The sequence below is a fragment of the Liolophura sinensis genome, chromosome 6 (genome assembly GCF_032854445.1).
Source record: "Liolophura sinensis isolate JHLJ2023 chromosome 6, CUHK_Ljap_v2, whole genome shotgun sequence".
NCBI lineage: Eukaryota > Metazoa > Mollusca > Polyplacophora > Chitonida > Chitonidae > Liolophura > Liolophura sinensis.
This window is the reverse complement of record NC_088300.1, coordinates 20,790,581-20,818,165: the sequence shown is the minus strand read 5'-3', so window position 1 is coordinate 20,818,165 and position 27,585 is coordinate 20,790,581. Positions and strand designations below refer to the sequence as shown.

General features: G+C 39.2%; 2 protein-coding genes across 2 annotated transcripts; one reads left to right on the top strand and one right to left on the bottom strand.

The window, feature by feature from the left end:
• Window positions 1-1,985: 1,985 nt before the first annotated feature.
• LOC135466991 (uncharacterized) lies at window positions 1,986-14,294 on the bottom strand. The gene is made up of 14 exons (XM_064744745.1): window positions 14,228-14,294; window positions 13,393-13,605; window positions 12,846-13,085; window positions 12,046-12,212; window positions 11,500-11,622; window positions 10,728-10,839; window positions 10,300-10,457; window positions 9,360-9,458; window positions 8,102-8,176; window positions 7,074-7,200; window positions 5,139-5,251; window positions 4,258-4,431; window positions 3,330-3,429; window positions 1,986-2,737 (listed from the first exon to the last, which is right to left on the bottom strand). Exons 1-14 carry the CDS (start codon window positions 14,292-14,294, stop codon window positions 2,583-2,585), a joined length of 1,923 nt encoding a protein of 640 aa, XP_064600815.1. The 3' UTR covers window positions 1,986-2,582.
• A 1,692-nt stretch (window positions 14,295-15,986) lies between these two features.
• On the top strand, window positions 15,987-27,259 carry LOC135466990 (malate dehydrogenase, cytoplasmic-like). The gene is made up of 8 exons (XM_064744744.1): window positions 15,987-16,017; window positions 19,991-20,082; window positions 20,609-20,705; window positions 20,905-21,092; window positions 23,766-23,888; window positions 24,543-24,719; window positions 25,341-25,454; window positions 25,924-27,259. Exons 1-8 carry the CDS (start codon window positions 15,987-15,989, stop codon window positions 26,137-26,139), a joined length of 1,038 nt encoding a protein of 345 aa, XP_064600814.1. The 3' UTR covers window positions 26,140-27,259.
• Window positions 27,260-27,585: the final 326 nt, after the last annotated feature.

Sequence of the window (27,585 nt, the reverse complement as noted above, 5' to 3'; positions counted from 1 at the left end):
GCACCGGCCGTAATATAATTAAATACATGTAGGTCTACCTTAAGTACTAGCGAATAATACATCAGTGAAGTGAAGACGCTAAAAATATGTCTTTTAATGAAAGAAACCAGAGAGAGTTAGACTATGGTGACTTAGTCGTGCCAAGCAATTTCATATGAATTTTTGGCATTTTCCTACACACACTTATTAGTTAGGCGGAGGCGGCTTATCAAACTGTTTATTACTAAAGTTAGTTGATCCGTTTGCACAGAAAATTACTTCTCAGCGAAGAACATTTTCTTTCACAATTGCATTCATTTTTTTTTTACATAGGAAATCATTTTTTTAAGAGAAAATTATATTTTTACGAGAAAATTATTGTTTTTACTGCGAAATTATTTTTTCACATGAAAAATATTTCCACCGCGGTGAAAATGATTTCTACCGCCGTATTTTTCATGTGAAAAAAAATTATTTCCTCTTAAGAAATAATTTCCTCGCAAAAAAAACAAAAAATATTTCCTCAAAAAATGATTTCCTCTGTTTAAAACGGACTATTATTGTGAAACTGAATTTTTTCGCTACAAATTACACCGATCAACTAATGTTACTGATAAAACAGCTTAATAAGTCGCCATATTAGCAAGCATATATATACTGCCAGAAAATTCAAATGTAATTGCATAGCACTAATAAACCAACGTACTAGACGGTCTGTTTGTGGTAACCACCAAAATCTATATAGCACGTACAGAAGAGAAAAGATCACAGCTTTCCAGTATGGTTAACAAATACACACCCACTCCTTCAGGCACCGGAAGTTGGACGCAGTTGTCAAAAAGCACTTGTTTGTAGGGACCACCGTGACCACGTGAGTGCCCATTTACGACAGCACTTACATGTATGCAATATATTTTCAAGGCATGTGTTGAGCCGACCACGATAGCACAGTTGACAAAGCGTATGTTTCGGTAGATTCAGGGTTAATCCTGGGTCGGGTCACACCTAAGACCTTAAAAAAGAGGAAGTTGTAACTTCCTTGCTTAGCGTTCTACGACTGGTTGACCCGTATCAGTATATTGGCTCGGACGGGGCTGCTTACTTGCCTTCGGTAAGTTGTCTCAGCGAAGCAGCACTAGATAAAGAGCGGTGGAAATCCGTCTTGCAGCAGGAGGTACATGATATGCACTCTTAGGACTCCTTCATCGTCATATGATTGAAAAATTGTTCAGTACGACGTTAACCCCTAAGCACTCACTCACGGAAGCAGAACTTCTGTGTGTATTGATAAACGTAACTGATAAACGTTCTTAACAAAAGGAAACCGAAATTAGGCCTAGGTTGAATTCTGCCCTGAAATTTTGTGACAAATGTTTCAATGTTTCGGTACCTTGTATATATGCAAATATATTCAGCCTTTATATATGTCGGAGTGAGTAAACCGACTCCTACAGAAAATTATATCTGATATATGTACACGTAGGCCTATATCGTAAAACTGGTAAAATATAACACCACGTGCCAATATACTTGTGTTAATGTTTCATTCGGTTGCTAGATATGTCCATTCAGTCATCACAATTAGGCACAACAGTCAACATACACACGAATACAAATTCTATAAAAGTATTTGTTGACATGCAGCCACGTTGACATAAACATCCATTTACAAAAAACGTGCAAAACTGAAATATACAAAACTGTATAGGTTACATGCACACGACCTAGCAATTTGTGATAGCGTTGAGCCTGTTTTCCCCACACCTTTGTTTGTATAATGCTAGGAACAAAACCTATTAATCATATTGTTCACAGCTTTTCCAAGAAGCAATATATATCGGGTGGGCTTAAAAAAGTGGACCGTACTTTGATGCTGCATTGCTCCATTATCCTTTGTTCAAACCCTTTCAAACTTTAGACATTCAAATTGTATAATTTTGTTAATATACTGACCAATTTTCAAGGTCATAGCTTGAGTAGTCTGGACACAGGGTCAAAATGGAAACATAGCCTCAAAAACGCACGTTCCGATGACCCACATTGCATCACCTCTCAGGTGTCATGAGGGTCGCACGGAAAAATTCACTGTGGATGAAATAAAAGCACGCATCAAGGACTGCTGGGAAAAATTACTCTTAAGGAGATTAGGGAATTAATCAGTTTATGGAAGAAATGTTTGCGCGCCGTCTACCGAGAAGATGGAGGACCAATTAAACACCCTTTCAAGTAAAGTAAGGTAGAACATCACTTCGAAATGTCCGGAACATGCGTTTTTGACTCTATTTTGATTTCGGTCCCATGAACAGAAATCTTAAAGATCGAAATTGAAATTTGGTCTGTATACCTAGGACATAATGGTTTTTGAGTGTGTAAATTTTTAGAAGCTGACGTAAGAGTGTTTCGGAGATACTGAGTGTCAAAATACGGCCCATTTTTTTATGTCCACCCAATATATGTGGCTATGTAGAAAAATGTCAACAGGTATCAGCATTCAACAGGGTCGGAAATTAAATGAAAAAGATAATAAGTAGCATTCGCGCATTTAATTATTCTGGGTATTGCGGTGTTCTTGAAACGTTCAAATGTCCTGACAGTAAATATTTTTATTTAGGGTCCTGAGGCGGAAGGTCAAATTTTTCTGCCTGGTAAGGTTTCGGAAAGAAAGAGCCGCCATTCTTTCTGTAAATCATGATGACGATGCCGCAGCCAATCACGGCCCCCACTATTAGCATCACCAAGGCAACGGCAGCCATGTCACCTTGGAAGATAAAACAAAGAAACATCATTAAACAAAACAATCACAAAAGCCTAAATAGGTCATGTACATGTATATGTATAAGCCAAAAACGTTTCTGGTCCATTACTAGACTGGCGTTACGCAATACTCAACTAAACTACTTTACTTGTTTATAACGCTGTTCAGGTTTATTGGGAGAGAAAACCGAGCAGAGTCTCGAGTTACCTGAGATGTATATGACATAAACAGGTATTAAATGTATCGCTTACTTTGATATTCTATCCAGTATTGCAGAATTCGTGTTTACAATTGGTCATCGAGAACTCTTTGTTTATTTCATTGTTGTTCAACACCATATTCAAGAATTTTTCACATTTACGATGGCGGTGAGTTTTATGTAAGGAGAAAACCGGAAAACCCATTATATAAAACACCGACAATGAAACCATCTTGTTGAAAGAAATTGGTGCATGTATACTTCTTTTTGTAAAAAGATACAGAAAAGTGTATCACCAATATGCAAGTGGCAAATTTACATGTAGCTATATTTTTTACTGTATGGGCATAAGTGGCTTGCGTCAATTTTACTAGTTTACGTCGTATGAGTGTATACCTGGTCTGTAACCCTTTGCTCGGCGAGGAATAGGGTTGTTAAGCCACTCACGAACTTTCAAAGTTTTACCAGAATCTGGCTTGGCCTTAAGTTTCAGGTCCTGTAAGAACATATTGTATTTGATTAATTTACAACATTTAATAAACAATTCAGTAAATCGGAAGGTGCCAAAATGGGTGCCGCTAAAGTTTCCCACCCATTCAACCGTCTAGAGCTTTCAAGGACCATTTAGTAAGTGAGTGAGTCCTTAGGGTTTAACGTCGTACTTAACAATTTTTCAGTCATATGACGACTAAAGAATCCTTAGAGTGCATGTAATGTGTCTCATTGTTGCAGGACGGATTTCCACAGGTCTTTTATCTAGTGCTGCTTGACTGAGACGCCTTACCGAAGGCAAGTAAGCCGCCCCATCGAACCATTATACTGACGCGGATCAACCAGTGGTTGCACTATCCCCTTGATGCTGAGCGCCAAGTGAGGAAGCTACAATTTCCTCTTTTAAAGTCTTCTCGACCGCGGATTGACCCTGGATCTACCGCTGCCAAAGCGGGCGCTCTACCAACTGTGCTACCTGGACCGATTTAAGGACCATTTAGTTTAATAAATCTTCATGTAATAGATATAAAGGATGTGCTGTTTGGTTGTTAATTTATCGCCCCATTTCGAACATAATGTATTATTAGATTTAACATTGAAAAATCAACTATATTCAACGGCTTATTAAAAAAATAAAACCGTTTTGGAGAACTTTTAAACAAAACTCCAGCATTTTCAAAGATTTCAAGGACAATGGTAACCCTGGTTACTTCAATAGGAGAAAAACGCTTCGAATGAGATTTTTCAATATCATACTAATAATTCTTGAGAAATGTTCTCTGGCCTTTTCTAACAAAAGCAGTTCCCCCAATTGACCAAAGCTTACACTTACGTTGGGTTTATGAGGCACTGTCACGACAAACTGACCCGATCTGATCTGACTGAACAGGTTCTCTGCAGCGACATCTAGCGGCGTTTCCATGGAACCTTGCTGAACGTCACCCGTAATTGGAGCAACGTCGAGAAGAGTAAAGGTCACTTCTATACCTTGCTCATTATAGTCAACCTGAAGATGGAAAATGTTTCTGATGTAACATAAGTTGGACGAACAAACATTCTCAAAGTACTGTGAAAAACAACACATGCCCCTGTTCATCAGAATAATAGCTATGTCAACGACCACAACAGAACAAAAGTTCCATAATTTTGTCCAAATTAGGCGTAGTGTTCAGAAATTCGAACTTGATCTGTACCTTTTCATTGTGAGTTATAAGTTTCAATTAAATACAATAAACCATTTTGACAAAAAGTTCTAAAAACCGTTAATTGTGACAAAAGCAGCTATACTTTTGACGAAATATGAGGTTTTGATCCGAAAACAACTTGATTTTAACTTATTATGCTGAAGCAATGTACCAGGTTCCCGTTCTATAAGATGAACAGTTTTGTAAACAGAAAGGTCCGCAAAACTGTTAAAGTCCAAAACGGCCATAGTTGTGATAAAACTGTATGTAGGATATTCATGAACACTTTCAATGATGCCTTGAGGCTCCAGCTTCTCAGACTGTACAAAAAGCGCCTTAAACAAACCATGCAGACAGAAACACTTAACAGTGCTAACACTAGGTTTCAGTGCAACGTGGATAGTATTTAGCAACCAGCAAATGCAGGCCCGTCGACAACGTGCACAAAATAACCAGAAAGTTTTGGATACAAGTGGTCGGGTAAGAAAACTGCATGTAACTGTCTGACCATGTATTCAGACTTACTTACCTGTAGATCAGTGACGCGAACAGGTGATATCACCGCCTGAATGCGTATAGCTTGGTATAATGCGTATTCAAATTTTTGACGGTACACCTTCATCAACACTGTACGGTAACTAGCTGTAAAAAAGAAGAAGAAAAAATGCCCGTTCACTGTTTCTTATTTCAGGATGTGGTAACATAGTTTTAAGGTGTATATCCGTCATCTTATCCGTCTTATGTTAATCCTGGGATTAATCAAGAACACAACTGATGTTGCGTTGGATGTAGCTATATATCTGTCTATGTCTCTGTGTAGCTGTCTCACAATCTTACCTGTCTTGTGCTATGTCCGAGACAAGCAGTGTTTCATTGGATATACCTGCATGCATACAGCTGTCTCAAAATCTTACTTGTCTTGTGCTATGCCCGAGACAAGCATTGCTGCATTAGTTATACCTACCTGCATAGAGCTGTCTCACAATATCACTTGTCTTGTGTTATGCCCAAGACAAGCATTGTTGCATTGGGCATAGCTGCCCGTTAATAACTGTCTGACAACCTTACCTGTCTTGTGCTATTCCAGAGACGAGAAATACTGCATTGGTTGTAACTGCCTGTATATAGCGGTCTCACAGTGTTATCTGTATTGTGTTATGTTAGAGACAAGCAATGTTGCATTGGTTATAGCTGCCTGTATATAACTTTCTCACAGTCTTACCCGTCTTGTGCTATTCCAGAGACAAGTTGTGATGCATTGGTTGTAACGGGCTGCATATAGTTGTCTCACAGTCTTACCCGTCTTGTGCTATTCCATAGACAAGTTGTGATGCATTGGTTGTAACTGCCTGCATATAGCTGTCTCACAATCTTACCTGTCTTGTGCTATTCCAGAGACGAGAAATACTGCATTGGTTGTAACTGCCTGTATATAGCGGTCTCACAGTGTTATCTGTATTGTGTTATGTTAGAGACAAGCAATGTTGCATTGGTTATAGCTGCCTGTATATAACTTTCTCACAGTCTCACCCGTCTTGTGCTATTCCATAGACAAGTTTTGATGCATTGGTTGTAACTGCCTGCATATAGCTGTCTCACAATCTTACCTGTCTTGTGCTATTCCAGAGACGAGAAATACTGCATTGGTTGTAACTGCCTGTATATAGCGGTCTCACAGTGTTATCTGTATTGTGTTATGTTAGAGACAAGCAATGTTGCATTGGTTATAGCTGCCTGTATATAACTTTCTCACAGTCTTACCCGTCTTGTGCTATTCCATAGACAAGTTTTGATGCATTGGTTGTAACGGGCTGCATATAGTTGTTTCACAGTCTTACCCGTCTTGTGCTATTCCAGAGACAAGTTGTGATGCATTGGTTGTAACTGCCTGAATATAGCTGTCTCACAATCTTACCTGTCTTGTGCTATTCCAGAGACAAGTTGTGATGCATTGGTTTTAACTGGCTGCATATAGTTGTCTCACAATCTTACCTGTCTTGTGCTATGCCAACGACAAGTAATGTCGCATTGGTTGTAACTTCCTGCAAATAGCTGTCTTACAATCTTTGGCTTGCTTTCTCAATGCCAGCATTGTGGACAAACTGTACTCTCAACATCTGTCTTGGCACAGGCCTTATCCATGTAGGAGTTTCATTGATATCAGGATGGATACAATCCGTAAGAATATCACCCGGAAACAAGATGATGTATATATACGATTTGCTGTCGATTCTAGGCTTATGACTGGCTACAACAATTGCCATCATATATATCTATTATTGACATTATATTATAGGTAACACAGCGAAGAATTCAAGCTGTTCAAACACTAATTTCAGAAAACAAAAGACCACTGAAAACGAATTAAAGTGATCAGCGTTAGAGACTCGTCGCTTCGAAAGCAAAATTGTTTTCTGTCTGTTGCAGTAGACATCTACAATGTCAGCAAATTTACTTGACCTACCATCTAACAGGAACTGCAAGTGCCTGGTTTGAGCATCCCTAAAGCAATCCCTGATGTTGTAATCCCATACAGCTGGCTCGGAATGGCGATAGTTGAAAATGTTGTACACGTACTGAAGCCCGCTTCCCTGTATAGAGAAACATACCACAAAACTGGTGCACACTTAATTTTCAGTCATACTATCCCTTTGTTACATTACGTTATTTCGTCGTAGGCTCAAATAGTCATTCATATTTTCACGTATTGGGCTATTCAAAAAAAAATTCGTTCGTATTCAATCAGCATTTGAATGCGAGAACACTAGGTTTGCTAGATGTCGGGAAATATCAGGCTCACCAGAGTTTGAGACAGTTGGTTTACTATAGGGAATTAGAGGCAGTTGTTTTCCGACAGATTTTAAGCCGGTTGTTTAATATTAGAGGGCACAGTTGTTTCTAACACAGTTCGTTCACTAGAGATTTTGAGGGAGATGGTTTGCTAGATATTTTGCGAAAGTTAGTTTACTGGAGATTTTGAGGCAACTGATTTACTAGAGGTTAGCGTTAGTTTACTAGATATTTTGCCTCAGCTGGTTTACTACAGATTTTGTCGCAGAGAACATTTCTCCAGCGGCATACGTTTGCTCTCTGGCCACCGTGTAACAGTGATAGCGACATATAAGGGAGTTACTGCAAAACCTGACATTTTTTATATTTCTGCTGGGGTTTTATTTGGACAGTACATGTAATTCATATAAAGTGCAACGCTCGGCAAAATGTATTACCATGTATTATCATTGGATGAGGGTGCACTGGAACTAGATATGTATAATAACGGGTAAAATGCATTAGTTAAACACAGTGTTCCACACTGGGACATGTTCTTAAGTAGATTAATGTGAATATTATGAAAACGAAATGCACAGATACATCTACTGGCACCATGGAATGCAAACAAACGATATATACGCAGATCACCGTGTAATGTGGACATTACATTAATGACAAACAAAACTGAAGCAGCCTGGACCTGCCATGTCTTCCACTCACATCAGTAGAAGAAATCTTCAGCTTTTTTGGGACTCCTTTCTGGTAATCGTTACCTGCTCCCACCATCCAGTCACCCTGAAACGACAGATGGTCCAGCGAACCAGAGGTGGTAAATGAACCCACAGGTAGAAGCTAGTGATACGTACAAAGAAAACCATCTAACGACGAAAAGATGGACAAGATACACAATGAACATCTAGATAAAGCACCCTGCTTACAGAATCTTTCTCATCTGAGATTCATATTTTAATTATTGACAACTTACAAACTAGCATGGTACATGCCTCGGATAATGATTTAACCATTCACCTGGAACATTCACTGCGTCTTTCCATAATCACTGAAAACTGTTAACTGGTACTCTTTGCATGAACCCATCCTGATTTCGTACTTAATATACTATCTTTCTATACTATACTATCTTACTAGCTCTTTCGTGGTTTGTGAGGAACGTTGTTTTGCAAACTGACTCAGAACATCTATTGTGGTTGACAACCGGTATACGAATGTCTGATTTGACGCCTTTTCATTGAGCTAACCTTGCACTGTATACTTTGTTGAGAAAGAATCAGGCCTAAGCTACATACAACTGAAAGGCCTCCTTACAGTTGACTCAGTTATACAGTAAAGAATGACCTCCCTCTATACTTGACTCAGTAATGTGAAAAGATGAGTGATCTAGATTTTAGCTCCGTCTCTAAAGATGATTCAGTGATATCGCATTTCCGTTGCGAACGACTCAATAATGCTGAATAACCTACAGACTCTACAGATGACTCGGTATAATATAGAATCGCCTCTTGACTCAATGACAAGAGGTAATGAAATTGTTTTGCAATCTGTATGACGTTGAAAGCTACTGTCATAACAAGTGAATTATCATAACTCTGAACTGCCAATGACAACCTACAGGCCACTGATTATGTATGGCGGGGGCCTCAGTTGGTTAGCGCGCTAGCGCAGCGTAATCACCCAGGAGTCTCTCACCAATGCGGTCGCTGTGAGTTCAAGTCCAGCCCATGCTGGCTTCCTCTCCGGTCGTACGTGGGAAGGTCTGTCAGCAACCTGCGAATGGTCGTGGGTTTCCCCCGGGCTCTGCCCGGTTTCCACCCACCATAATGCTGGTGGGTGGAATATAAGTGAAATATTGTTGAATACGGCGTAAAACACAAATCAAATAAATAAATAAATAAATTTGTATGGCAAAGTCACAGGACATTTCTCTTAAATCTCCACTCATGACGAGCTGTATACTCACGGTTGTCAAGAGCCATTCCGTCACAGTCTCGTTCATGACAGGAGGGAAGCTCTTCTTCTTACTCACCCACCCGTCGCAGTCCACACGCGAGGTGCGGTGCTGAAACAGTTCATACGTTTTAGGCATTTTGAAAAGAAAATCAGGCATACAAATTTCAAATAATTAAAAATCAAGAAATTTTCATCACACTATTCATTACAATGACTTAAGGATGTATGTAGCGCAAGTCAAGTTTATGAGATGGCACATGATGGTTTATACAATCAATCACTATTCATCAATAAAACAGAACGACTATAGTTTGTATATGTTGGATAAAAGGGGAAAGAACTGCGTATCAATAACAACAAAGAAAAGCGTTGAGGGACGTTTCTTTTGTTTCTGACACTGCTACCTGGCAATAACCTCGGCGTTGATCAATATTTACGTCCATGCTCTACTTAAGCGAGGGTAATGTAAAGGGAGTGTAGGATATGACTTATGTATCATATTGGTGTTTGACGCCGTACTCAAGAATATTTCACTAACACGACGGCGGCCAGCATTACGGTGGGAGGAATGTAGGATATGAAGCATGTGCTGGCAGTCTTATCACGGTGAATCCTACAACAGGATCTACCAGTGTCTAATGCCTTAATTCGACAATTGCATTGCTATATTTGTCACAAATATATTGTTCAGGCGATTCTTGCTCCAAATTCGAATCGCAGCATTCTGTATTTAATGGGTGAATTTTAGTCGTAATGATGGCTTTTTACAACAATGAAATCAACTCTTCAGTATGTGCATGCGACAAGGTGTTTTGAACTTGTCTTTGAGTCTGTCGAAGGTACATGTATATGCTTTAAGTTTCGAAGTTTTCTCCAACCACAAATGTTTGTGCAAATCTTATCGAGATGCCCATCAATACAGAATAAGCCTAACGATGCCTTGAGCTTACCACACCCTCATACTGGAAGGTTCCGTCCAAGTCAAAGAACTGATTAGGGTTCCGCAGACGGACTGTGTGTGGATTCACTTCAACCGTATCAAATCCATTTGGGTCTATAACTCCAACTGTGCAATTTCCGAATGCCGTGTTGGTTACGTACTTCACACCTGTCAATAGGAAATTCAGAGTGAAAGTTGATTATTTGTTGGATAAACTTTAAACGTTTAAATAGTAAGGATTCAGAGGAAAACTGGTTAAAGTCAGATCGTATGGCTATCGCCTGCTAACAACGTTGTTAACGAAGTGATATACATGTATACAAATACGATCTGATTTTATTATTTAGTTCATAAATTTGGATGTAAAAACTCAGAGTACATGGTAAACTGGGTAGAATGAAAATATAACCAAATTATCACGGTAGCGTTCATGCGTACCTGTGTTAAAGTCGTGTATTTCTGTAATCCGGCCTAGTCCCACCCCTTTAGAGTCTGATGGAAACGGTGAGTAGTCGTACCGTACCAGCCTTGATGTGTAGTCATACCACTCCTGACGGAGAAATGGTATACATTTACAGGGTTAATAATACCGCTCTTTAAGAAGAAATGGCATAGTTGTGGTTCATTATGATACCACAATTAGTGCATGGATATAGGCCTGCGAGAATTGATTTTGATTTTTTGTGAAACAGACCGTATGGTGAACATTCAATTTTGCCGTTCCCGTAAAATACTGTCTCGTGACCTGACGAACAACAAACAAGACCATTTTGCTGCTGTTGCCTGCTTGAAAGACAAAAAGCATCACTTTTAATAAACGGAATCACGGTAGGTTATAAATTGTAATACATAATACTGGCATGGCCAACTTCTAGCAAACAAGTAAATTGTGATATTAAGTTTCCATCTACTTCATTTTTTTAAGTGGACCTAAATGCTTTGACAAAAGCTACCTTAAGAGACTTTTTCATTTTCCAGGCGAAGCTCCGCGTGAAATTACGAGCGTCACAGTGTCTGTAAATTAACGTTCAACAAATAAATAGGGCTGAATCGAATGGTACATTCTGCAGTACCAATACAACGTCCAAGGCACTTAAAACGCAAGCAGATGTATGGTGTCACAAAACTGGGGGGTGATGGCTTTTAATTAACGAAGCTAACGAAATGATTTCATCACTCTAAAAACTCTGGGCCAAATATTAACACTTACAGCAATGTATGAGACTATTTTCGTCTGCGGCACGACGATTTCCGCCTCAAAATGGAAGTACTGCGGTGATATGGGAAGAGCTTTCAAGCTCTTTCGGTTTTCGCAGTACATGCCTTTTGGAGCCTGTAACAATGGAAACGTGTTATGGTGGCGAGATGAGAATTCTTCAGATCGTGACCAGAAAAGTCATGAACGTTCACATGGTAATATGTCCACAAATGGAGATAGGATGTGGTGTATTTTAGATACTTTGTAGGTATAATTTTAATTAGGTAAGCATTAAATGTTGGTATAGCAAATTGCACATTGTACATGGAGCACAAGAGATAGCTAAAGAGCCCAGTGGTTGCCCCTCAATGAAAAGAATAAGAATTATATTAGCGTGGTTTGTAAAGAAGTTAGTGCATAGCTCAATTGGCTAACATAATAAACTAAATAATATCAATATGTCACTGTGTTATTTCACAAATCGCAAATTGTCATCAACGTTAATTGGGTTGAACTATAAATGGTATGTTGCGTTCACTCATAGGTGACCAAAATTACCTCGAAGACGTGGTCCGGATTGGCATCAATGTACGGCCGGAAGTGCGTGAATTCATAAATATGGTGGTAGCTCTTGCTTCCGCCATCACTGTTGTAAGATTTCCCGACAATCTCACAGCGAACCGGAAGTCGATCTCCTCCGATAGCTTCTGTCCATTCAGAAGCGTCTACAAAAGAAAGAGAAACAATATCCAGAGAAAAAAGTTATTTTTTTCCAGTTACCTTAACTGGTTACTCGTAATCTATCCGTTGCCTTTAAAGTGTAATGGAGCTGATCATTACATCTAAGAACGTTTCCGTTAAAACTGAAACGCACTTTGTTCAAAATGGAAATCCAACTGAAAGTTTCCCAAACCAGCCACGACTACCGATTGATCATGTACTGCATGTATATGCGATGAGAATTTGTTTTTAAGGGCTTGCAGACAATGCGGATTTGCGCACATATACAAAGTCAATGAACCATGTTTATATGCTGCCTATATCTACTTATATCATCGAGGAGATTTATAGGAAACTAAATGTAGCGCGCTAAATGCTGTAATTCAAACACATTCGTAAACAGCTGAGTGATAATTTGCACATATACCTGGTTACATAACTTGGCCCACAGCCAAGGTTTGCTTTTCACCTAAATGTTTACGAATCTGTTTGAATTACAGCATTTAGTGCGCTGTCTAGTACAACAACTGAACATCAATCAAATAAATAAATAAATCATAGTCATGGTCGATTTTTCTCTTTAAATTGTGACAATCGGAAACAGATTGAAGGGTAAAACGAGTATTTTTCTTTCATACCGGAGAAGTACCAGGTGACCTTGCTGGTGGCGTCCATATCCGGCCAGTATGAGCATGACTGCCATCCCTCCACCACGATCCCGCGGACTAGTGACTTGCCCAGGTATTTCTCCACTATCTTCCCGCCAAACCTAAGCGCCGCCGACGGGGAGAATATCCGGGTGCTTTGGTTTACCTGTTTATATCCGAACAGGAAGTCATTGTTGTCTTCTGTGAGTTCGTCTACAACGCATGACTTCGCTACAACAAAGGTTTAATGAACGAAATGAAAGCGGCAAATACAATATTACTTCACTGAAAGTATAACACTAGCTTTCGGAAATGGGAACAATACGCCATTTTGTACCTCACACGCGGGAAAAATACGTCAAATTAACTTGCCAAAGGTCAGTGGTTTACCACGGACATTCTAATTTCTGCCACCTACATAAAACTGATCAAAGTCGTACGCACATGTGTGACGAATGCTTGCGTATGGTATTAAACAACAATGAAATGAAAAATAAATGAAAAAAAATCAATCAACCAATCAATCAATGTTACTCACTAGCAGTGCGGTCCACAATGAAGAGCTCGTTTGTATCATAGTTGTACACGATTTGCCCAGTCATTCCCTTCTCCGTCTGGTAGATGGCGCCTCGGTTGTGAGGGAAGTCGTAATACTCGATAACGTCAGTGGAGCGGTTCAGGTCCAACAGATTGCATTCCACACGAGCCGTGAACGTGTTGGGCAGGGTGGGCTTGGTGGGGCCAACGCGGACTGATGTATAACATGTATAGACATACATCACACATCAATATATACTACAAAAGTTTCTAAGACGTTTCTCTGTTCGCCGTGTTCGAATTAATCTCTCACCGCATTGCTGCGTTGACGGCCAAACACAACGCTGCCAGGAATCTGGGCAGGTGTTGTCGAGATGGAAAACATAGTTAAAATCTGCATCGAATTTGTAGGTTATACTAGACATACTTGATTCACTGGGACCATTTTGGTATGAAAAACCTTTTAAATTTTCCCTTTGGATTTAAAAGATCCATGTTTTTAAAGAAATGTTGACTATTCATGTTGTGTGGCGTGCTTGGTTCACAATCGAGTTCATGTGTTCTATAGTATTTCTAGCACATGGCTGATCCCGATGGCTATATTCTCAGAGGTTCGACTCTGGATTGGAAGGTCCAATAGTTGTTATTGATCATCAAAAGACTGAGGTAGAATACCAAACGGCAACGTTGATATCCCCTACGTACATTTACTTGTATTTGATTGGTGTTTTACGCCGCCTCTCAAGAGAATTTCACTTTATTATACGACGGCGGCCAGCATTAATATGAGGAAAAGCACGACCATCCGCAGGTTGCTGGCAGACCTTCCAACGTACTCCCGGAGAGGAAGCCAACTGGTCTTGAACTCGTAGTGACCACATTCGTGGGAGGCATCTGGGTCATTGCGCCGCGCTGGAGTGCTCACCCTCACGGCACATAGGCTACATGCAGTGCAAGTTTGTACTTGAATAAATAACAGTAAATTTTAGAGTGGAGTTAAATACTTAATTAACATCAATGTTTCCAGACTAAAAATTAAGAATATAATTGCTAAGTTCACACTGTCTTTGTTGGACGACTATAATCGCACCAACTGTAACTCTTACCCGATCCAGGCAGAAATGGCGCGCACACACTCGTGTCATGGCCACCATGCACACGAACAATCCACGCACACATCAGCCATATTGCAAGAAACAATCTGGAAGAAGAAGAAAAAAGGACATCTGGACATGGCAATAGTTCATTTGAGACCTCGCTACTTTTTCTCAAATGCACTTTATATGCAGGGCTATATCCAGAAATTATTTCTGTGGAATATTTATTTGATGTTTTGGAGAGGAAAAACAGTACGCTGCATTTTTTTTTATTGATACAAAGTGTTATTGAATGTACACATACATGCCTATAAAAGTGTTTGAGTCTAGTATAAGAATGTCTACGACGCCTAGATTTTCGTTATCGGTTATTTGGCCTATTTCAGCTATACTTTAATGACTTAAGGTATAACTAATTTTAAAGACAGGCTCATTTTCGCATTCTAGCACAAGTGGAACAGTCTAGTTTCCAAAAACAAACCAGTAACATTAAATGCTATGTATGGAGCAGGAAAGGAACACCTTTGCCAGCAATGTTTAAACATGAAACACGTGCAACCTTAAAACGTAATCCCCGCGGTACAGAAAACAAAACACGTTGACAAGCACTACAGCACCTATATCTGACAGTTCCTTGATTCTTCTCAGCTTATTTTCAATATACATGCAAGTATGTATGCATGCTTCGGGTTATTACGTCGTACTTAATTACAGGATACATGAAACGCTTTGGTTTTATTTCTTAAGATGCAGATTGTCATGTGTAACAAATAAATATTCCAACTTTCACTTTGGGGAGTGAAAATGTCTTCTAAGTACAGTTTTCTTAAGGCCCCAGCGGTCAGTTGGGAAGGTAAGTAGCTTGCAGCGGTGACTTCAACGAGGATCCCTGTTGAAAAAGAACTCTTGTGTGGGACAGACCGAAAGGGACACCATGACACCCCCACCCCATCACATCATACTGACACCGGGCTAACCAGTCCTGCTCCCTTACGCTAATATTTCAGTGCTAAGCACCAATCGAGGCAACAACAAGTAGCATTTTTTAAGGTCTTTTGTACTACCCGACACATATTTTGATCACGTATTCCCGACCTCGAGGTGGACTTCTAATCATTAGGCCACCGAAGCTGTCCACAACACATGTAGAAAACGAATCTAGGAACATGGCGTACAGGTTGCCTATATCATATCAGGTAGTGAATAAAAGAACAATTAGCAATCACTTTTCTATATAATATCATGCAGAAAGATCTCTGAAGACTATATAATGGTATTACTTAACTTCACATATTTATAACACGAGCTAAGGAGGCTGAACAACCATTGGGCTACAGTACAGAAAATTTGTGCAAGCGACGCAGCGTGCTATCAGCTCGCAGTGTTAAACTGATTCATCCACTACACGTCTTAGTGTTAAATTGGGTACGAAGGTGGGCAATCGGAACGAAGTTGGGCAATGTATTTCATTGGTGTGGTAATGGTAACGAAGGTGGTAATGGTAACGAAGGTGGGCAAAGGTGTCGAAGGTGGGTAATGGTAATGAAGGTGGGTAATGGAAATGTAGGTAGGCAATGGTAACGAAGGTGGGTAATGGTAACGAAGGTGGGCAAAGGTGTCGAAGGTGGGTAATGGTAATGAAGGTGGGTAATGGTAATGTAGGTGGGCAATGGTAACGAAGGTGGGTAATGGTAACGTAGATGGGTAATGGTAACGTAGGTGGGCAATGGTGTCGGTCGAAAGTGGGTAATGGTAACTTATGTGGGCTTTGGGAGTAGGCTATATTCTCTGAATATATTTTTACGCATTAATGTTCCAATCTATTATCTCAGGATAATTTATATATACATGGTTGTTTGCGAATCTCAAGGATGCTACATTAATGTGTTTAATCTGATATATATAGTTATTACGTATATTCATTTATCCTCAAAAAAGGCTGGATGTTTATGTATGCGTTTAATGAATCCCGTGAGAAAATATTGTTTTCTCTAAAGTCCATCAGCTTTTTACATATATTTTTTTTCTGAGAGAAGGATATTGATAATTATAACGATGGACAGTTCGTGCGCTGATGCGTCCCATGGCGGGATGCTTGTATGTACTTTCTCTCAAGAGACATCCTCTTTCAAGACGAACACAGATATAATGTATTCTATCAGCAGTTCGCACACTGAAAGACTGGATCGTATATGCATATATTAGAGGATAATGCGTTTTCTCTGAACAGTTATTTATGTAGACCTATGTTTCTCGAGAGAAAATAATATGTATTTTCTGAACAGTTATTTGACTTATTTATCTTAGTGTCAATCCCTCATTAGTTACCTACCTGTTCATGCTGTGAGTATATATCCCGGTATGAGCACGCAGAAGGGTATCTGTGATATCTCTGTTCACACCCCTCTGTGTCCTCCTGAGACATCTATAACCAGTACGTTACACTGATAACAAACGTCTTCTGATTAATCTACGGTGCGATGGAAGGGCCATGCTTCCCAAAGAAGGCATAAAGACAACAAATAATATAACCTTAGTTATTTCGGACGGGTTGTGGTAAGATACCTAAATTGCCACGGCATTTTTCTGACATGCTTGGTGACTCTATATAAATCAGTTTTCAGTCTGGATTTCTTACTGGGCTATTTGGGGTTCGCCATGTTAAAGACACCGGAAACAAGACGTCACGTGACTCGTACCCCACGCTCGTTTGGCTGAAAGGCAAAATAGATACAGTGTCACGTGGTTACTTTGATCCGCGATACCTCGGTTACGGAACATCATACAAATAAAAAGGTACATGTATACGATTTTTAAACTTTATGTAGGATATTTTATCGATGTTCATTTAGTCTCTATTTTTAAAGGCAGGTGTATTATAGAAAATTAATTTTGAGTATAATCCAAGTGCTACATTTAGGCAATGCTGTATAGTTAGGCAATGCAGTTCTAATAAAACCTTCGCCAACTCAGATAATGTACATGCATACATTCCAGTTCGGGCTGCGAATCGGCGTGCGGTTGGTCCAAATCCGGCTTCTGTCCGGTTTGTATGACTACATACACATGAATATACGTTCGTATGAGTGAAATCAAATTAACATTAACATAAATGCAGATTATTTTAAAGAAGAGGAAAATGTAAAAATGAAGTAAAGGTATCAGTGTAGAGTTAAAAACCATCGAAAACTGTATCTGAAATCTGAAATCTGAAATACCATATTGCGTATATATATATATATATATATATATATATATATATATATATATATATATATATATATATATATATATATATACCTTTACTTCATTTCGATGGTTTTTAACTGCAATTTTTAATAATCTGCATAATAATTTGCCTTTTAGCCAAACGAGCGTGGGGTGATATATATATATATATATATATATATATATATATATATATATATATATATATATATATATATATATATATACTGTATCTGGGGACAACTATATATCTCCGGCTATATGTGAAACATCACAGTTTTCGTGACCCCTATACATGTATATGCGGTCCGTGGACCGACGCTTCATATTAATTCACATCATCATAAACGCTGTATACACACACCCATAAAACGTTTCTAGACAGATGAGGAATATCTTTAATTAACAGTACTGATCATGACTTGGAGGCGGGGGGGGGGCTGATCGGAATGATTTGCAAGATTGGACTGGCCTGTGATTGGTTGTTTCTTAACTGTTAACTGATGCATGCCGTTTACCCTTATTCCATGCCATTTCAGTGAGCCATCACAACGCATAGACATTATACTTAGTTTCTTAGTTTAAGAAAACTAAAAGGCGTGAAGATAATGTATGCAAGCATGTCGCCAGTGATGTAACGCAACATTTTCTACACCCTAACTACATGTGTTAACAACAAAGGTAGGCCCTACTAACGAATAGACTTGTATACGATATTCGTGCCTACATGTGTCAAATGTGATCCAACAGAGTGTAGAGCCGATTTTGTAGTTGACAGATGTACATGAAAATAAAATTTTGCAAAGCTTGCATTTTCCGCACTGGAGACAAAGGTAAATCCGGACACACATTTTTGTGCTGCATCAAAGAATCGAATCTGGTAGGCTAGGCCATATACGACATGTTTCAAATTTAGCCATAGGCCTACTGGTAAATTTGGATAGCCTACAGATCGAATTACAACATGATTGCAACACAGTTTGAATCTCTGCCTCATTTTTGATCTCTATTTGGATGGATGTTCAACCCCAACGCCCCCTCCCCGGCCACTTCACATTAATTGTGCATTTCTTGGTAATTCACAGGCGTCTTAACAACTCCAAGACTGTTTGAGTTTCCGTGATACGTGGTTTCATTGGCTCCAATGACAGATGTTTTTCTGATATGCATATGAAGTGTCATGTGAAGAGTGGAGTTTGTAACACGTGTGGTATGACGCGACTTGTTTCAGCTGTTACCATTTTTCTACCATAATCCCAGCGTTATATTTCCATATCTAAACTAGTGAAGTAAAAAGTATCAGAGGATGTAGGCTTAGGTCACCGGTAACAAACGATGGCGAAAACATCCACAGATAGGAGAATGTTATAAATGTCCTCGCCCACGGAGAATGCACCTTAGCTCTCCATTCAGAGGCGTTATGTGCTATTGAGCCGTATTTGATTGCCTGTGACTTGCGCTCGACATTTGCTCATCCTTGGACGAGGTGTAGTGCACGCCGGGCTGAACGACTTACTGAAAATGGTACGATCATGAAGTTTTTAAACATTTTTCAGCAGTTCCATGAGCTATCTGTTTGTCAAAATCTGCTTAACCCAAAAAATCTGTTGTAAAATGAATGATCGGCAGTTTCCTGAGGGATGTTATGGAAATGTCAGGGTTGGTCCGGAATGTTGACCTTGACCCCATTCACCCAGTAAAACAAGGGCGTTTGATCATGAAAGGTGCAAAAGTCGTCAACCCTAGACATACAGTGTATTATATTACCTAATTACATAACATTTAAACCAGCACTAGGCTGCTTGATGATGACGTATTTTGTTGAGCTCATTCATGAGTTCATATTCATGAGAGGACAGATTAATAACATTCATTTAATGTGCATTCAGCCCTAGGTGGCTAGTTGAGCTGGCTCTTACAAAATTTGAAGAAAATTTACAAGACAGACAAAAGAAAAAAAAAAAAAAGAAATATGCATTGGCATCTCAGACATACTAGGATGCAGTCTGTACACTATGACTACACTATAATACAGCTTCATATCCCCAGTCCTGTGGGAACTATTTTGAATGTTCTATAAAAACACCATAGATCCACGTTGATACAAAACCTCAGTCTGCTACCACTGTGTATTGTGCTAAAGTTTGGTCCAGGAGTGACTTTCGATGAATAAAACATTGCTCCTACTGTCCTATCATATTGAAAATCTGTTTTCATCCATGTAGGCAAGCCCATGTCCCTTCAATCAATTGTCTTGTGTTTTACAGAGTTAAGCTCTGCGTGTGGTGGTGACCGGAGCCGCGGGTCAAATCGGCTACTCTCTCCTTTACTCTGTGGCCAAAGGAGATGTGTTTGGAGCTAATCAGGTTTTTTTTTTTTTTTTTTTTTAAATAAATTACACATTTATACAAAAGCTTTTGTAGCTCCCTTAAGGTGTCTTTCCGTAATACATCGATCCATGAAGTAAGAGTGTAGACTGCAAAGCTATGTTAACTTGATAGAGCTCCAGGTGGATTCACTGCAGAATTAAGTCTGGAGGCGAAGTACCTGACAGCAACCCTCAGGCCCTTGGCCTATGAGGTCTTGTGCTCAAATCCAGCTCTCTCTGTTTTGGGTATGGCTATGAGGGAAGAGGTTTGTCAGATATTTGCTGAAGGTCTGTGGTGTCCCTCCACTCATTAACTTGGACCACTGTTGTGCAATTGTCAAATTCTTGAATGTAGCATAAATATGGTGATTTGTTCTGTCGTCTTATAAGAGAAGTTTAAAGTGTAGATAATGGTGTTTAACCCTGATCAAATAAATTAAAAATGGAATTAATCTAATCATTGATTTAAACTGCACCTAGGAATGTATCACCTGGTAAATGTCTTTGTTTTTTTCTGGTTTCAGCCTATTGAGTTGTTGTTGCTGGACATTCAGCCCATGCTGAGCGTGCTGGAGGGCGTGGTGATGGAGCTCCAGGATTGTGCCCTACCCTTGCTTAGAGGTCAGCCTTACTTCTCATAACACACTCTTCATTGCATGCTGAAACTTTCCAGAATTTTTCAAGAAGAACATCTATTTCTAAATTCCCTAATAGGAAAGGGTATTGCTTGTTGAAACTCTATATTTCATCCATCTGATCAAAAATATGCAATGTCCATAAATAGAATTGTTTAGTATTTATTTTTTGTTTGTAATAACAGAGGTTGTGGCCACAGCAGACCCAATGGTGGGGTTTAAGGATGTTGATGTGGCCATCCTGGTGGGTGCCATGCCGCGTAAGGAAGGCATGGAGAGAAAGGATCTACTGGCAGCCAATGTTAGGATTTTCATGACTCAAGGACAGGCCATTGACAAGGTGGCCAAGGAAAACGGTCAAGGTCAGATTTCTGTTTGTAGATAGAGCTAATACTCATGTTTCAGTGCCTTGGTTGGACAGGTGTCAGAGCTGTAACACACACTTCTCATTTTATGACTTAAAACAAATCTTGTGAAACCAGAAAGCTGTTCTTCAAAGTGTGCTCACACACCACAATATAGCTGAAATATTGCCGATGTGGTGTTAAGTCATAGGGTAAATTACCTAAAATTTTGTCCTGGGACTCGGAAATTGTATCCCATGATTCATTGTGTTGATTGTGGTTCTTACGGACTGGGCACCGAGGGTGGTCGGGATTATACTGACAGTTCAAGAATGTCATAAACAAGCTCACACTTCACTGAGCAGTTGGTCTTCTACCACCATTAGTTCCTGTCTTCCTCAGTTTACTCAGAATAATTTTAGTACATGCACTTTGCAAACAGGTTGATTGTTTTATTATGGTTATTTTGTGAAAAATGGAAATTTGGGAGAAAACATTGTGGAGATTAATGATGTGTCATGTCAGTTATCCATTTTTGAACTGCAGGGCCCTCCGTATACAAAGCTGTAGCAGAATTTAGCACACATGAATCCATACTTGCTAACTGAGTCGGCCAGCAGACGAGATAAAGATTTTTGTTAAACGACACCTACACGTGCATTTGTACCGCTGCAGCTAAACATTTCTTGTTCCTTCTGGTGTAATTTGAAAGACTGTCAACTTTCGCCCATATTTTGTAAACATGAATACTTTATTTACTTAAAATTTTAATTGCGTCCCCTCAGACCAAATTTTGGTAGATACAAGCCACAGTCCACAGGACATAATGTTTTCATGTGTCTACCCATCATTTCGTGGATTTTTGCTAGTGAAAGGCAAAACAATAATCTTGTCAGTAAGTCATGTTTGGGCAAAACTGTATACAGGAAATCATAAAACATAAAACATCATACAACATGTGATAACAACTCACATAAATCCTGTCGACGGATATGCAGAACTCGCGCATAGTTCTGTTGAAAAGGGGTAAAAAGTAAATCATCCTAGTTTTTGGAAACCTTGCATGGAGTATGTTTTCTGTGTTTAATGGATATTCCCGATATAAAAAATACTGGAAAAGGAACTCTTGTGCAATAGGTGGACAGTCCCGACTGTAAAGAAACGAAAACATTGGAATTACATGGACCAAGGGAAGCTGATGACAGAGGTTTCTCAGTGAAATTCGTTTTTAGCTGAAATACATTTGTACACATATTCATTGCATAATGAGGGCTCTCAGACGACAACCGTTCACCAGATAAGGTGACTTCCACTTAGGCCTAACTGAAATAATCAGTTCGTCTGCAGTGTACATTGTGCATGTACATGCTTTGTTGGCATAGTGATGCATTCAGACAGTGTTTGGATTTAAAGGTTTGTAATAGTCATCGACTTCCATTTTCTTCGGTTTCATTCATGGATATATTTAGAGATGTAGACCTACTACTAGTCAGGATACCTGCACACCTTACTGTCAGTGACTTGACCCCCATGTGGCGAGGATTACCAACAAGAGCTACGAAGTGCCATGCAGGGTAATAAAAAGGGCCGGGGAACGTTAATCACTCTCTTCTGTCATCTGCCACCAACTCAGATCGTGCGAAAGTAAACGACAGTAACTCATGTGTGAAACTTTAGGTGATTTACCGTAATCGTTCATTCAAAGTGCTCTTGAATTTGGGCAAAATTATGAAATGACATATTGCCATGACTAGTGTGGTTGTCACAAAGTTATCCACACTTTGTACAACAGGCCACAGAAGCAGTAAAACAAAAAATTGTTTCTAAAGTTCGCCACCGTTCATCTGCTTTCCTACTTTATCTGAGCGAAAGTGGAAAATAACTTTCCCTAATATTTCCTCGGGTGTGTTGTGTGGTGTTAAAACCAGATTGAAACCAGTAGGAAAGGATAATGTTAAAATATTGTGTGAGGTCTGTCTTCAGCCTTATATAATATCATTGTTCATTGCCTATCTCTCCAACTTTCTGAAAAGCATCACAGCATTGCCTGATGTTTGGCAGTTTTGGTTTATAGGTTTGCCAGTGTTTGAGGTATACTTGCAGATCGAATATCAAGCATTGTCAGTGTTAACCAAATTGCCATAGCTGATATTTGCAAGAACTAGGTATTACATAAACATTGAAATGTGCATTGTTAATGGTGCATGCTGCATGCATGTATGAGGTCTTATTTCATCTCCATTCTAATTACAATGGTTGTAGGTAACATGGTGGAATGTATTAAATATCCCCAGACATCTGTTTTAAACTCTTGGGAAGCTACACAGAAGGACGTGTTTAAATAGCAGTGGTTAGTGCGTGAAGATCAGTAATGGTGTTAGTGTTTATGGCACAACTTGTTCAGAGATACTCTTTATGTTATGGTTATGTTCATGTTGATCTTTTTATCTCCAGTGAGATAGTGTTAAAGGCTAGCTCCGATTAACATGCCTCAAGACCTAATATTTCTGTGAATCTGATTGATTCATCTGTCTGGCTTTCATGGCATCTTGAAAGTTAATGAGTTACAAATATTAAAGCTAGATTAAGTTCTTATCTGAAAACTTTATGGTAGCATCAAAAGAAGCATTTTAAGGTCTTTATGTGCTATTGAGTCATATTTTGGTATTTTATGTTGTCTGTTGCTTACATGTCTTATTCAGGTTGTTGTTGTTGGAAACCCAGCTAATACCAACGCTTTAGTCACTAGGAAGTATGATCCGTCTATACCACCACAGAACTTCACCTGCTTGACCCGCCTGGATCAGAACAGAGCTCAGGCTCAGGTAAAATACCTTCAAGCTTTACAACCAACAGAAATTAACAAGCTACAGGGTGATTAAAGGTGGTTTAAAAGATTTTCTACATTGAACTTGTGTATTTAGCTGATCTTCTCCAGCGAAAGCTCATTTAAAAAGCCAGGGATTATTGAGACATGGATTATGGGCATTGGTATAAAATAAAATTAAATGGACTAGCAATGTTTGATTTGGGAGTTCAGGATGGGTTGTAACTTGTAAATAGGTATACTTGGAAGTCATTCCACCTTCTTTGGGTATTGTAATTCTTCAACTTTTTCACATGTTTGCAAGGTGTTTATTCAAGCAAATTCTGAAGGCATATATTCTGTGTTGACTGATAAAGCCAAACTTTTTTGTGAAGCCCTCATTCAGGGCAATCCAATCAGTGTAGTTTTGTCTCCAAAATCAAATTAAGGATGTGAATAAATTGCACTGAAAGTTGCTCTTTAATTTGCAAGAAGGTTGAGGAATTAGGGTAGTACCCTTTCATGCCACTCAATATTTTGTCATGTAATCTAACAGATTTTTCTTCTTTTCGATATTTGACCTCATTTTTCTTAACGGTGTTAACATATTGCATGTCAAAATAAGTACCTCGTAGAAAATTATGTCATGACGACTTTTTTGCTTTTTTCTTAGATTTCTTCTCGACTGGGAGTGTCACATGACAAAGTGAGGAACTGTATTATATGGGGAAACCACTCCTCCACCCAGTTCCCAGATGTTCGCCACGCTATAGTCAACATAGATGGGAAGGACATCCCAGTGCCTGAAGCTGTCAAAGACGACAGCTGGCTCAAAAACGAATTTATCAAGGTGAGTTCGAGAAATAGCATGAAACAGGAGAAATATCTTTCGCCTTTATCCTGATCAAATTTCTGACCCATCTTTATTTCTGTAGACTTCACTTGATAGAGTGATAGTCATCTGGTGTCTGGTCTCCATGATCAGGAGACTGATTCATGTCATACAGCAGATCTTTGACTTGATTTTCTTGGCACTTTGCTGGCTTGACACTCAGCATATGGCGATGGGATTAGTACTGGCAGGCCCAGTACCACTGTGTTTAGTGTCATGTCTGGTGTCTTTGGCCTGGTGTTCCAGAGAGGAAGCACTGTAAACAATGCCAGAATTACGCGTAGGGCCAGTCTGCTATTAGGAAACAACGTTTCCTAAATGGTAACAGTAGTGTTAAACCACATGCAAATATACATGTACAAACAACTCAATCCTGTGGTGTGGAAAATACAGTTTGGTCTACACTTATTGCAGGCAAAGGGGGGTGGTTCACCTTGGGCATTTCAATTCCTCCACCAGTAAAACAGACCGCCATCATACTCGTAAAGCTATCAAATAAATAAATAAATACCAAAAAAATTTTTTGCTTTTAATGTTTACATTTGGTACCAATGAATGTGATGTTTTTGTTTACTGTAGACTGTTCAGCAAAGAGGAGGTGCTGTGATCAAGGCACGCAAGCTCTCCAGTGCCATGTCTGCTGCCAAGGCCATTTGTGACCATATGAGGGATTGGTGGTTTGGGACAAAGGGGGTAAGTGAAAAATATTAGGCGCAATCATTTTTATGCCACAATGCAAATTCAATAGGGGACATCTACAAGAGTTGCAGTGTTCATCACAGTTTGTATTTCTTGTGGACATGACTTCTCAAAAACCTATTTTTCAACATGATTTCCAATTTTGGTGTACACATTCCCCTCATTGTAGACATAACCTGTATGAAATTTTAGCTAGGGGGCATTGGGTTATCTATTTTGTCTTAATTTTACAGATTTTAGACTGTTGTTTTCGTACTTTGCAAAACGGGGTTTATGTGTTTTGTAAACACTCAAGGGACTTGCTAGTCTTAATTTAGGAATAAATTGAATTTTAAATTTTATTATCACACATGCCCTGTGTTTACTGATGACTATAAAGATACACTTTATCATTTTTTTCTGTGCTATTAAGTGATTTTCACCTGAAGTCCAAACTTGATAGTGGCTGTGTATTGTATTGCAGAATGACTGGGTGTCTATGGGAGTGCCCAGTGACGGGAACCCTTACGGAATTCCTGATGGGCTTGTTTACAGTTTCCCTGTCCGTGTCAAGCCTGACCACTCATACGAAATCGTGTCTGGTCTGCCAATAGATGACTTCTCCCGTGAGAAAATGGACGCCACCGCTAAAGAATTGCAAGAGGAGAGAGATATGGCGTTTGCTGCATGCGAAGCATGACTAACTCCTCCTGCAAATCTTTGATCTCTACTGTAGCCTGTGGGTTTGTCAGTGGGTACAGTGAGAAGAGAGGGGAAAACCAGTGCTTAGTCAGATAGGGATTCTGTATTACAATTGTTCTAGACATTATGGCGGGCAGTGCTCTGTGATGTGCATGTGTGTTAATTACAGTTTTTCGGCGTTGTGTTTGTATTCTGTTGTCTCTGGGAAGGAGTAGATGTTGGATGTGAGGAAGCTCTGACATGATAACGGTACCAAATCGGTCATTAATATGAAAAATGTCCAATTTATATTTCGAAGAATGAATTACTAATGAAGCCCTGCAAAAAATGAATATAGATTTATGTGTCAATACACTTAATTAATCGGATAAACTTGGTCTTTTCTGTTCTCTTATCTGCAAAAGAGTAAGAGAGAAATTTAGTACACCAGGATGAGTTATGCTGCATAACATATGAGAAGGATGTGCTGACATTCATCTTTTATGATAACTGATATGAACCAGTCGGCTTCAGTGTCATCAAAACATAGTGAAGACTTCAGTTGTTGCTGAATGGTACTTTACAGCATTTTATTACAGATACCCTGTCAGAGTGGCATTCGCCTTGATATGGCTTCCAGATTGCCTAAGTGGCGTTAAGCCAGAACATTCCTTCATAGTTGAATAGCCTATGGTGCACAATACTGAATGAGATAGAGATTGGAGTATAAATCTGCATTTAACTACACACACATGTACATCAGAGTGCAGGAGTTACCAACAGCACTCAAAAGTTTGAGCATAAAGGTGTCTTGATAAGTAAAACTTTGAATAATTTTAACTCGGTGAGTAAAATAGTGTAAATTTTAGAAATCCTGTTTAGCAAGAAAGTGTGTCGAAATGTATTTAGTGAGGCTTCCCATTTATTCCTGATCAAGCTCATGCGTTTATGATTTACTTCCTACATATATGGGATCATACCTATTTAGATTGTACTTGAAAATAAGATACGATGAAGTCATCAATTACAGTGATATTTGTGATTTTTTTGTCTCGGTTTTGATCATGTAACTACGCATTTACAGACGAAATAAATGTTGATGTTATCTGTGTGACTTCTAATCAGAATACAGTAGGTATTGGATCTTTAATACAGCCTTTGTGTTTGTTATTTTCCATGGAGCTACATTATACAAAGGCATCCACTTATGTTATAGCTCCGTAAAAGTGGCATAGTAGCGGAGGACAACATCCGGTGAAGTTTTCAAAATGTAGTCCGAACGCCAAATTCACCTTTGGACCACAGCACGTTCAAAGTACCCAGTTCTGATAAATCAAGAATTAGATCTTGATTGTACTGTCCTTAGGGGGTGATCGACTTGAGAGGTAAAGACCAATAGAGGGAGCTGGGTTATGTATTCACATGCCGCTATATCTCTTTTTGATGCTCCATGGTATTCATCAGC

Coding starts and splice junctions, on each gene's coding strand:
- LOC135466991 (XM_064744745.1), bottom strand. CDS start 14,294: ATGACCCAGATGCCTCCCACGAATGTGGTCACTACGAGTTCAAGACCA. Junction 4,432..5,138: donor TTCGCGTCACTGATCTACAG/GTAAGTAAGTCT, acceptor TTCCATCTTCAG/GTTGACTATAATGAGCAAGG. Junction 3,430..4,257: donor CAGTGCCTCATAAACCCAAC/GTAAGTGTAAGC, acceptor ATGTTCTTACAG/GACCTGAAACTTAAGGCCAA.
- LOC135466990 (XM_064744744.1), top strand. CDS start 15,987: ATGGTAACGAAGGTGGGCAAAGGTGTCGAAG. Junction 20,706..20,904: donor TGCCCTACCCTTGCTTAGAG/GTCAGCCTTACT, acceptor TTGTAATAACAG/AGGTTGTGGCCACAGCAGAC. Junction 21,093..23,765: donor ACGGTCAAGGTCAGATTTCT/GTTTGTAGATAG, acceptor TGTCTTATTCAG/GTTGTTGTTGTTGGAAACCC.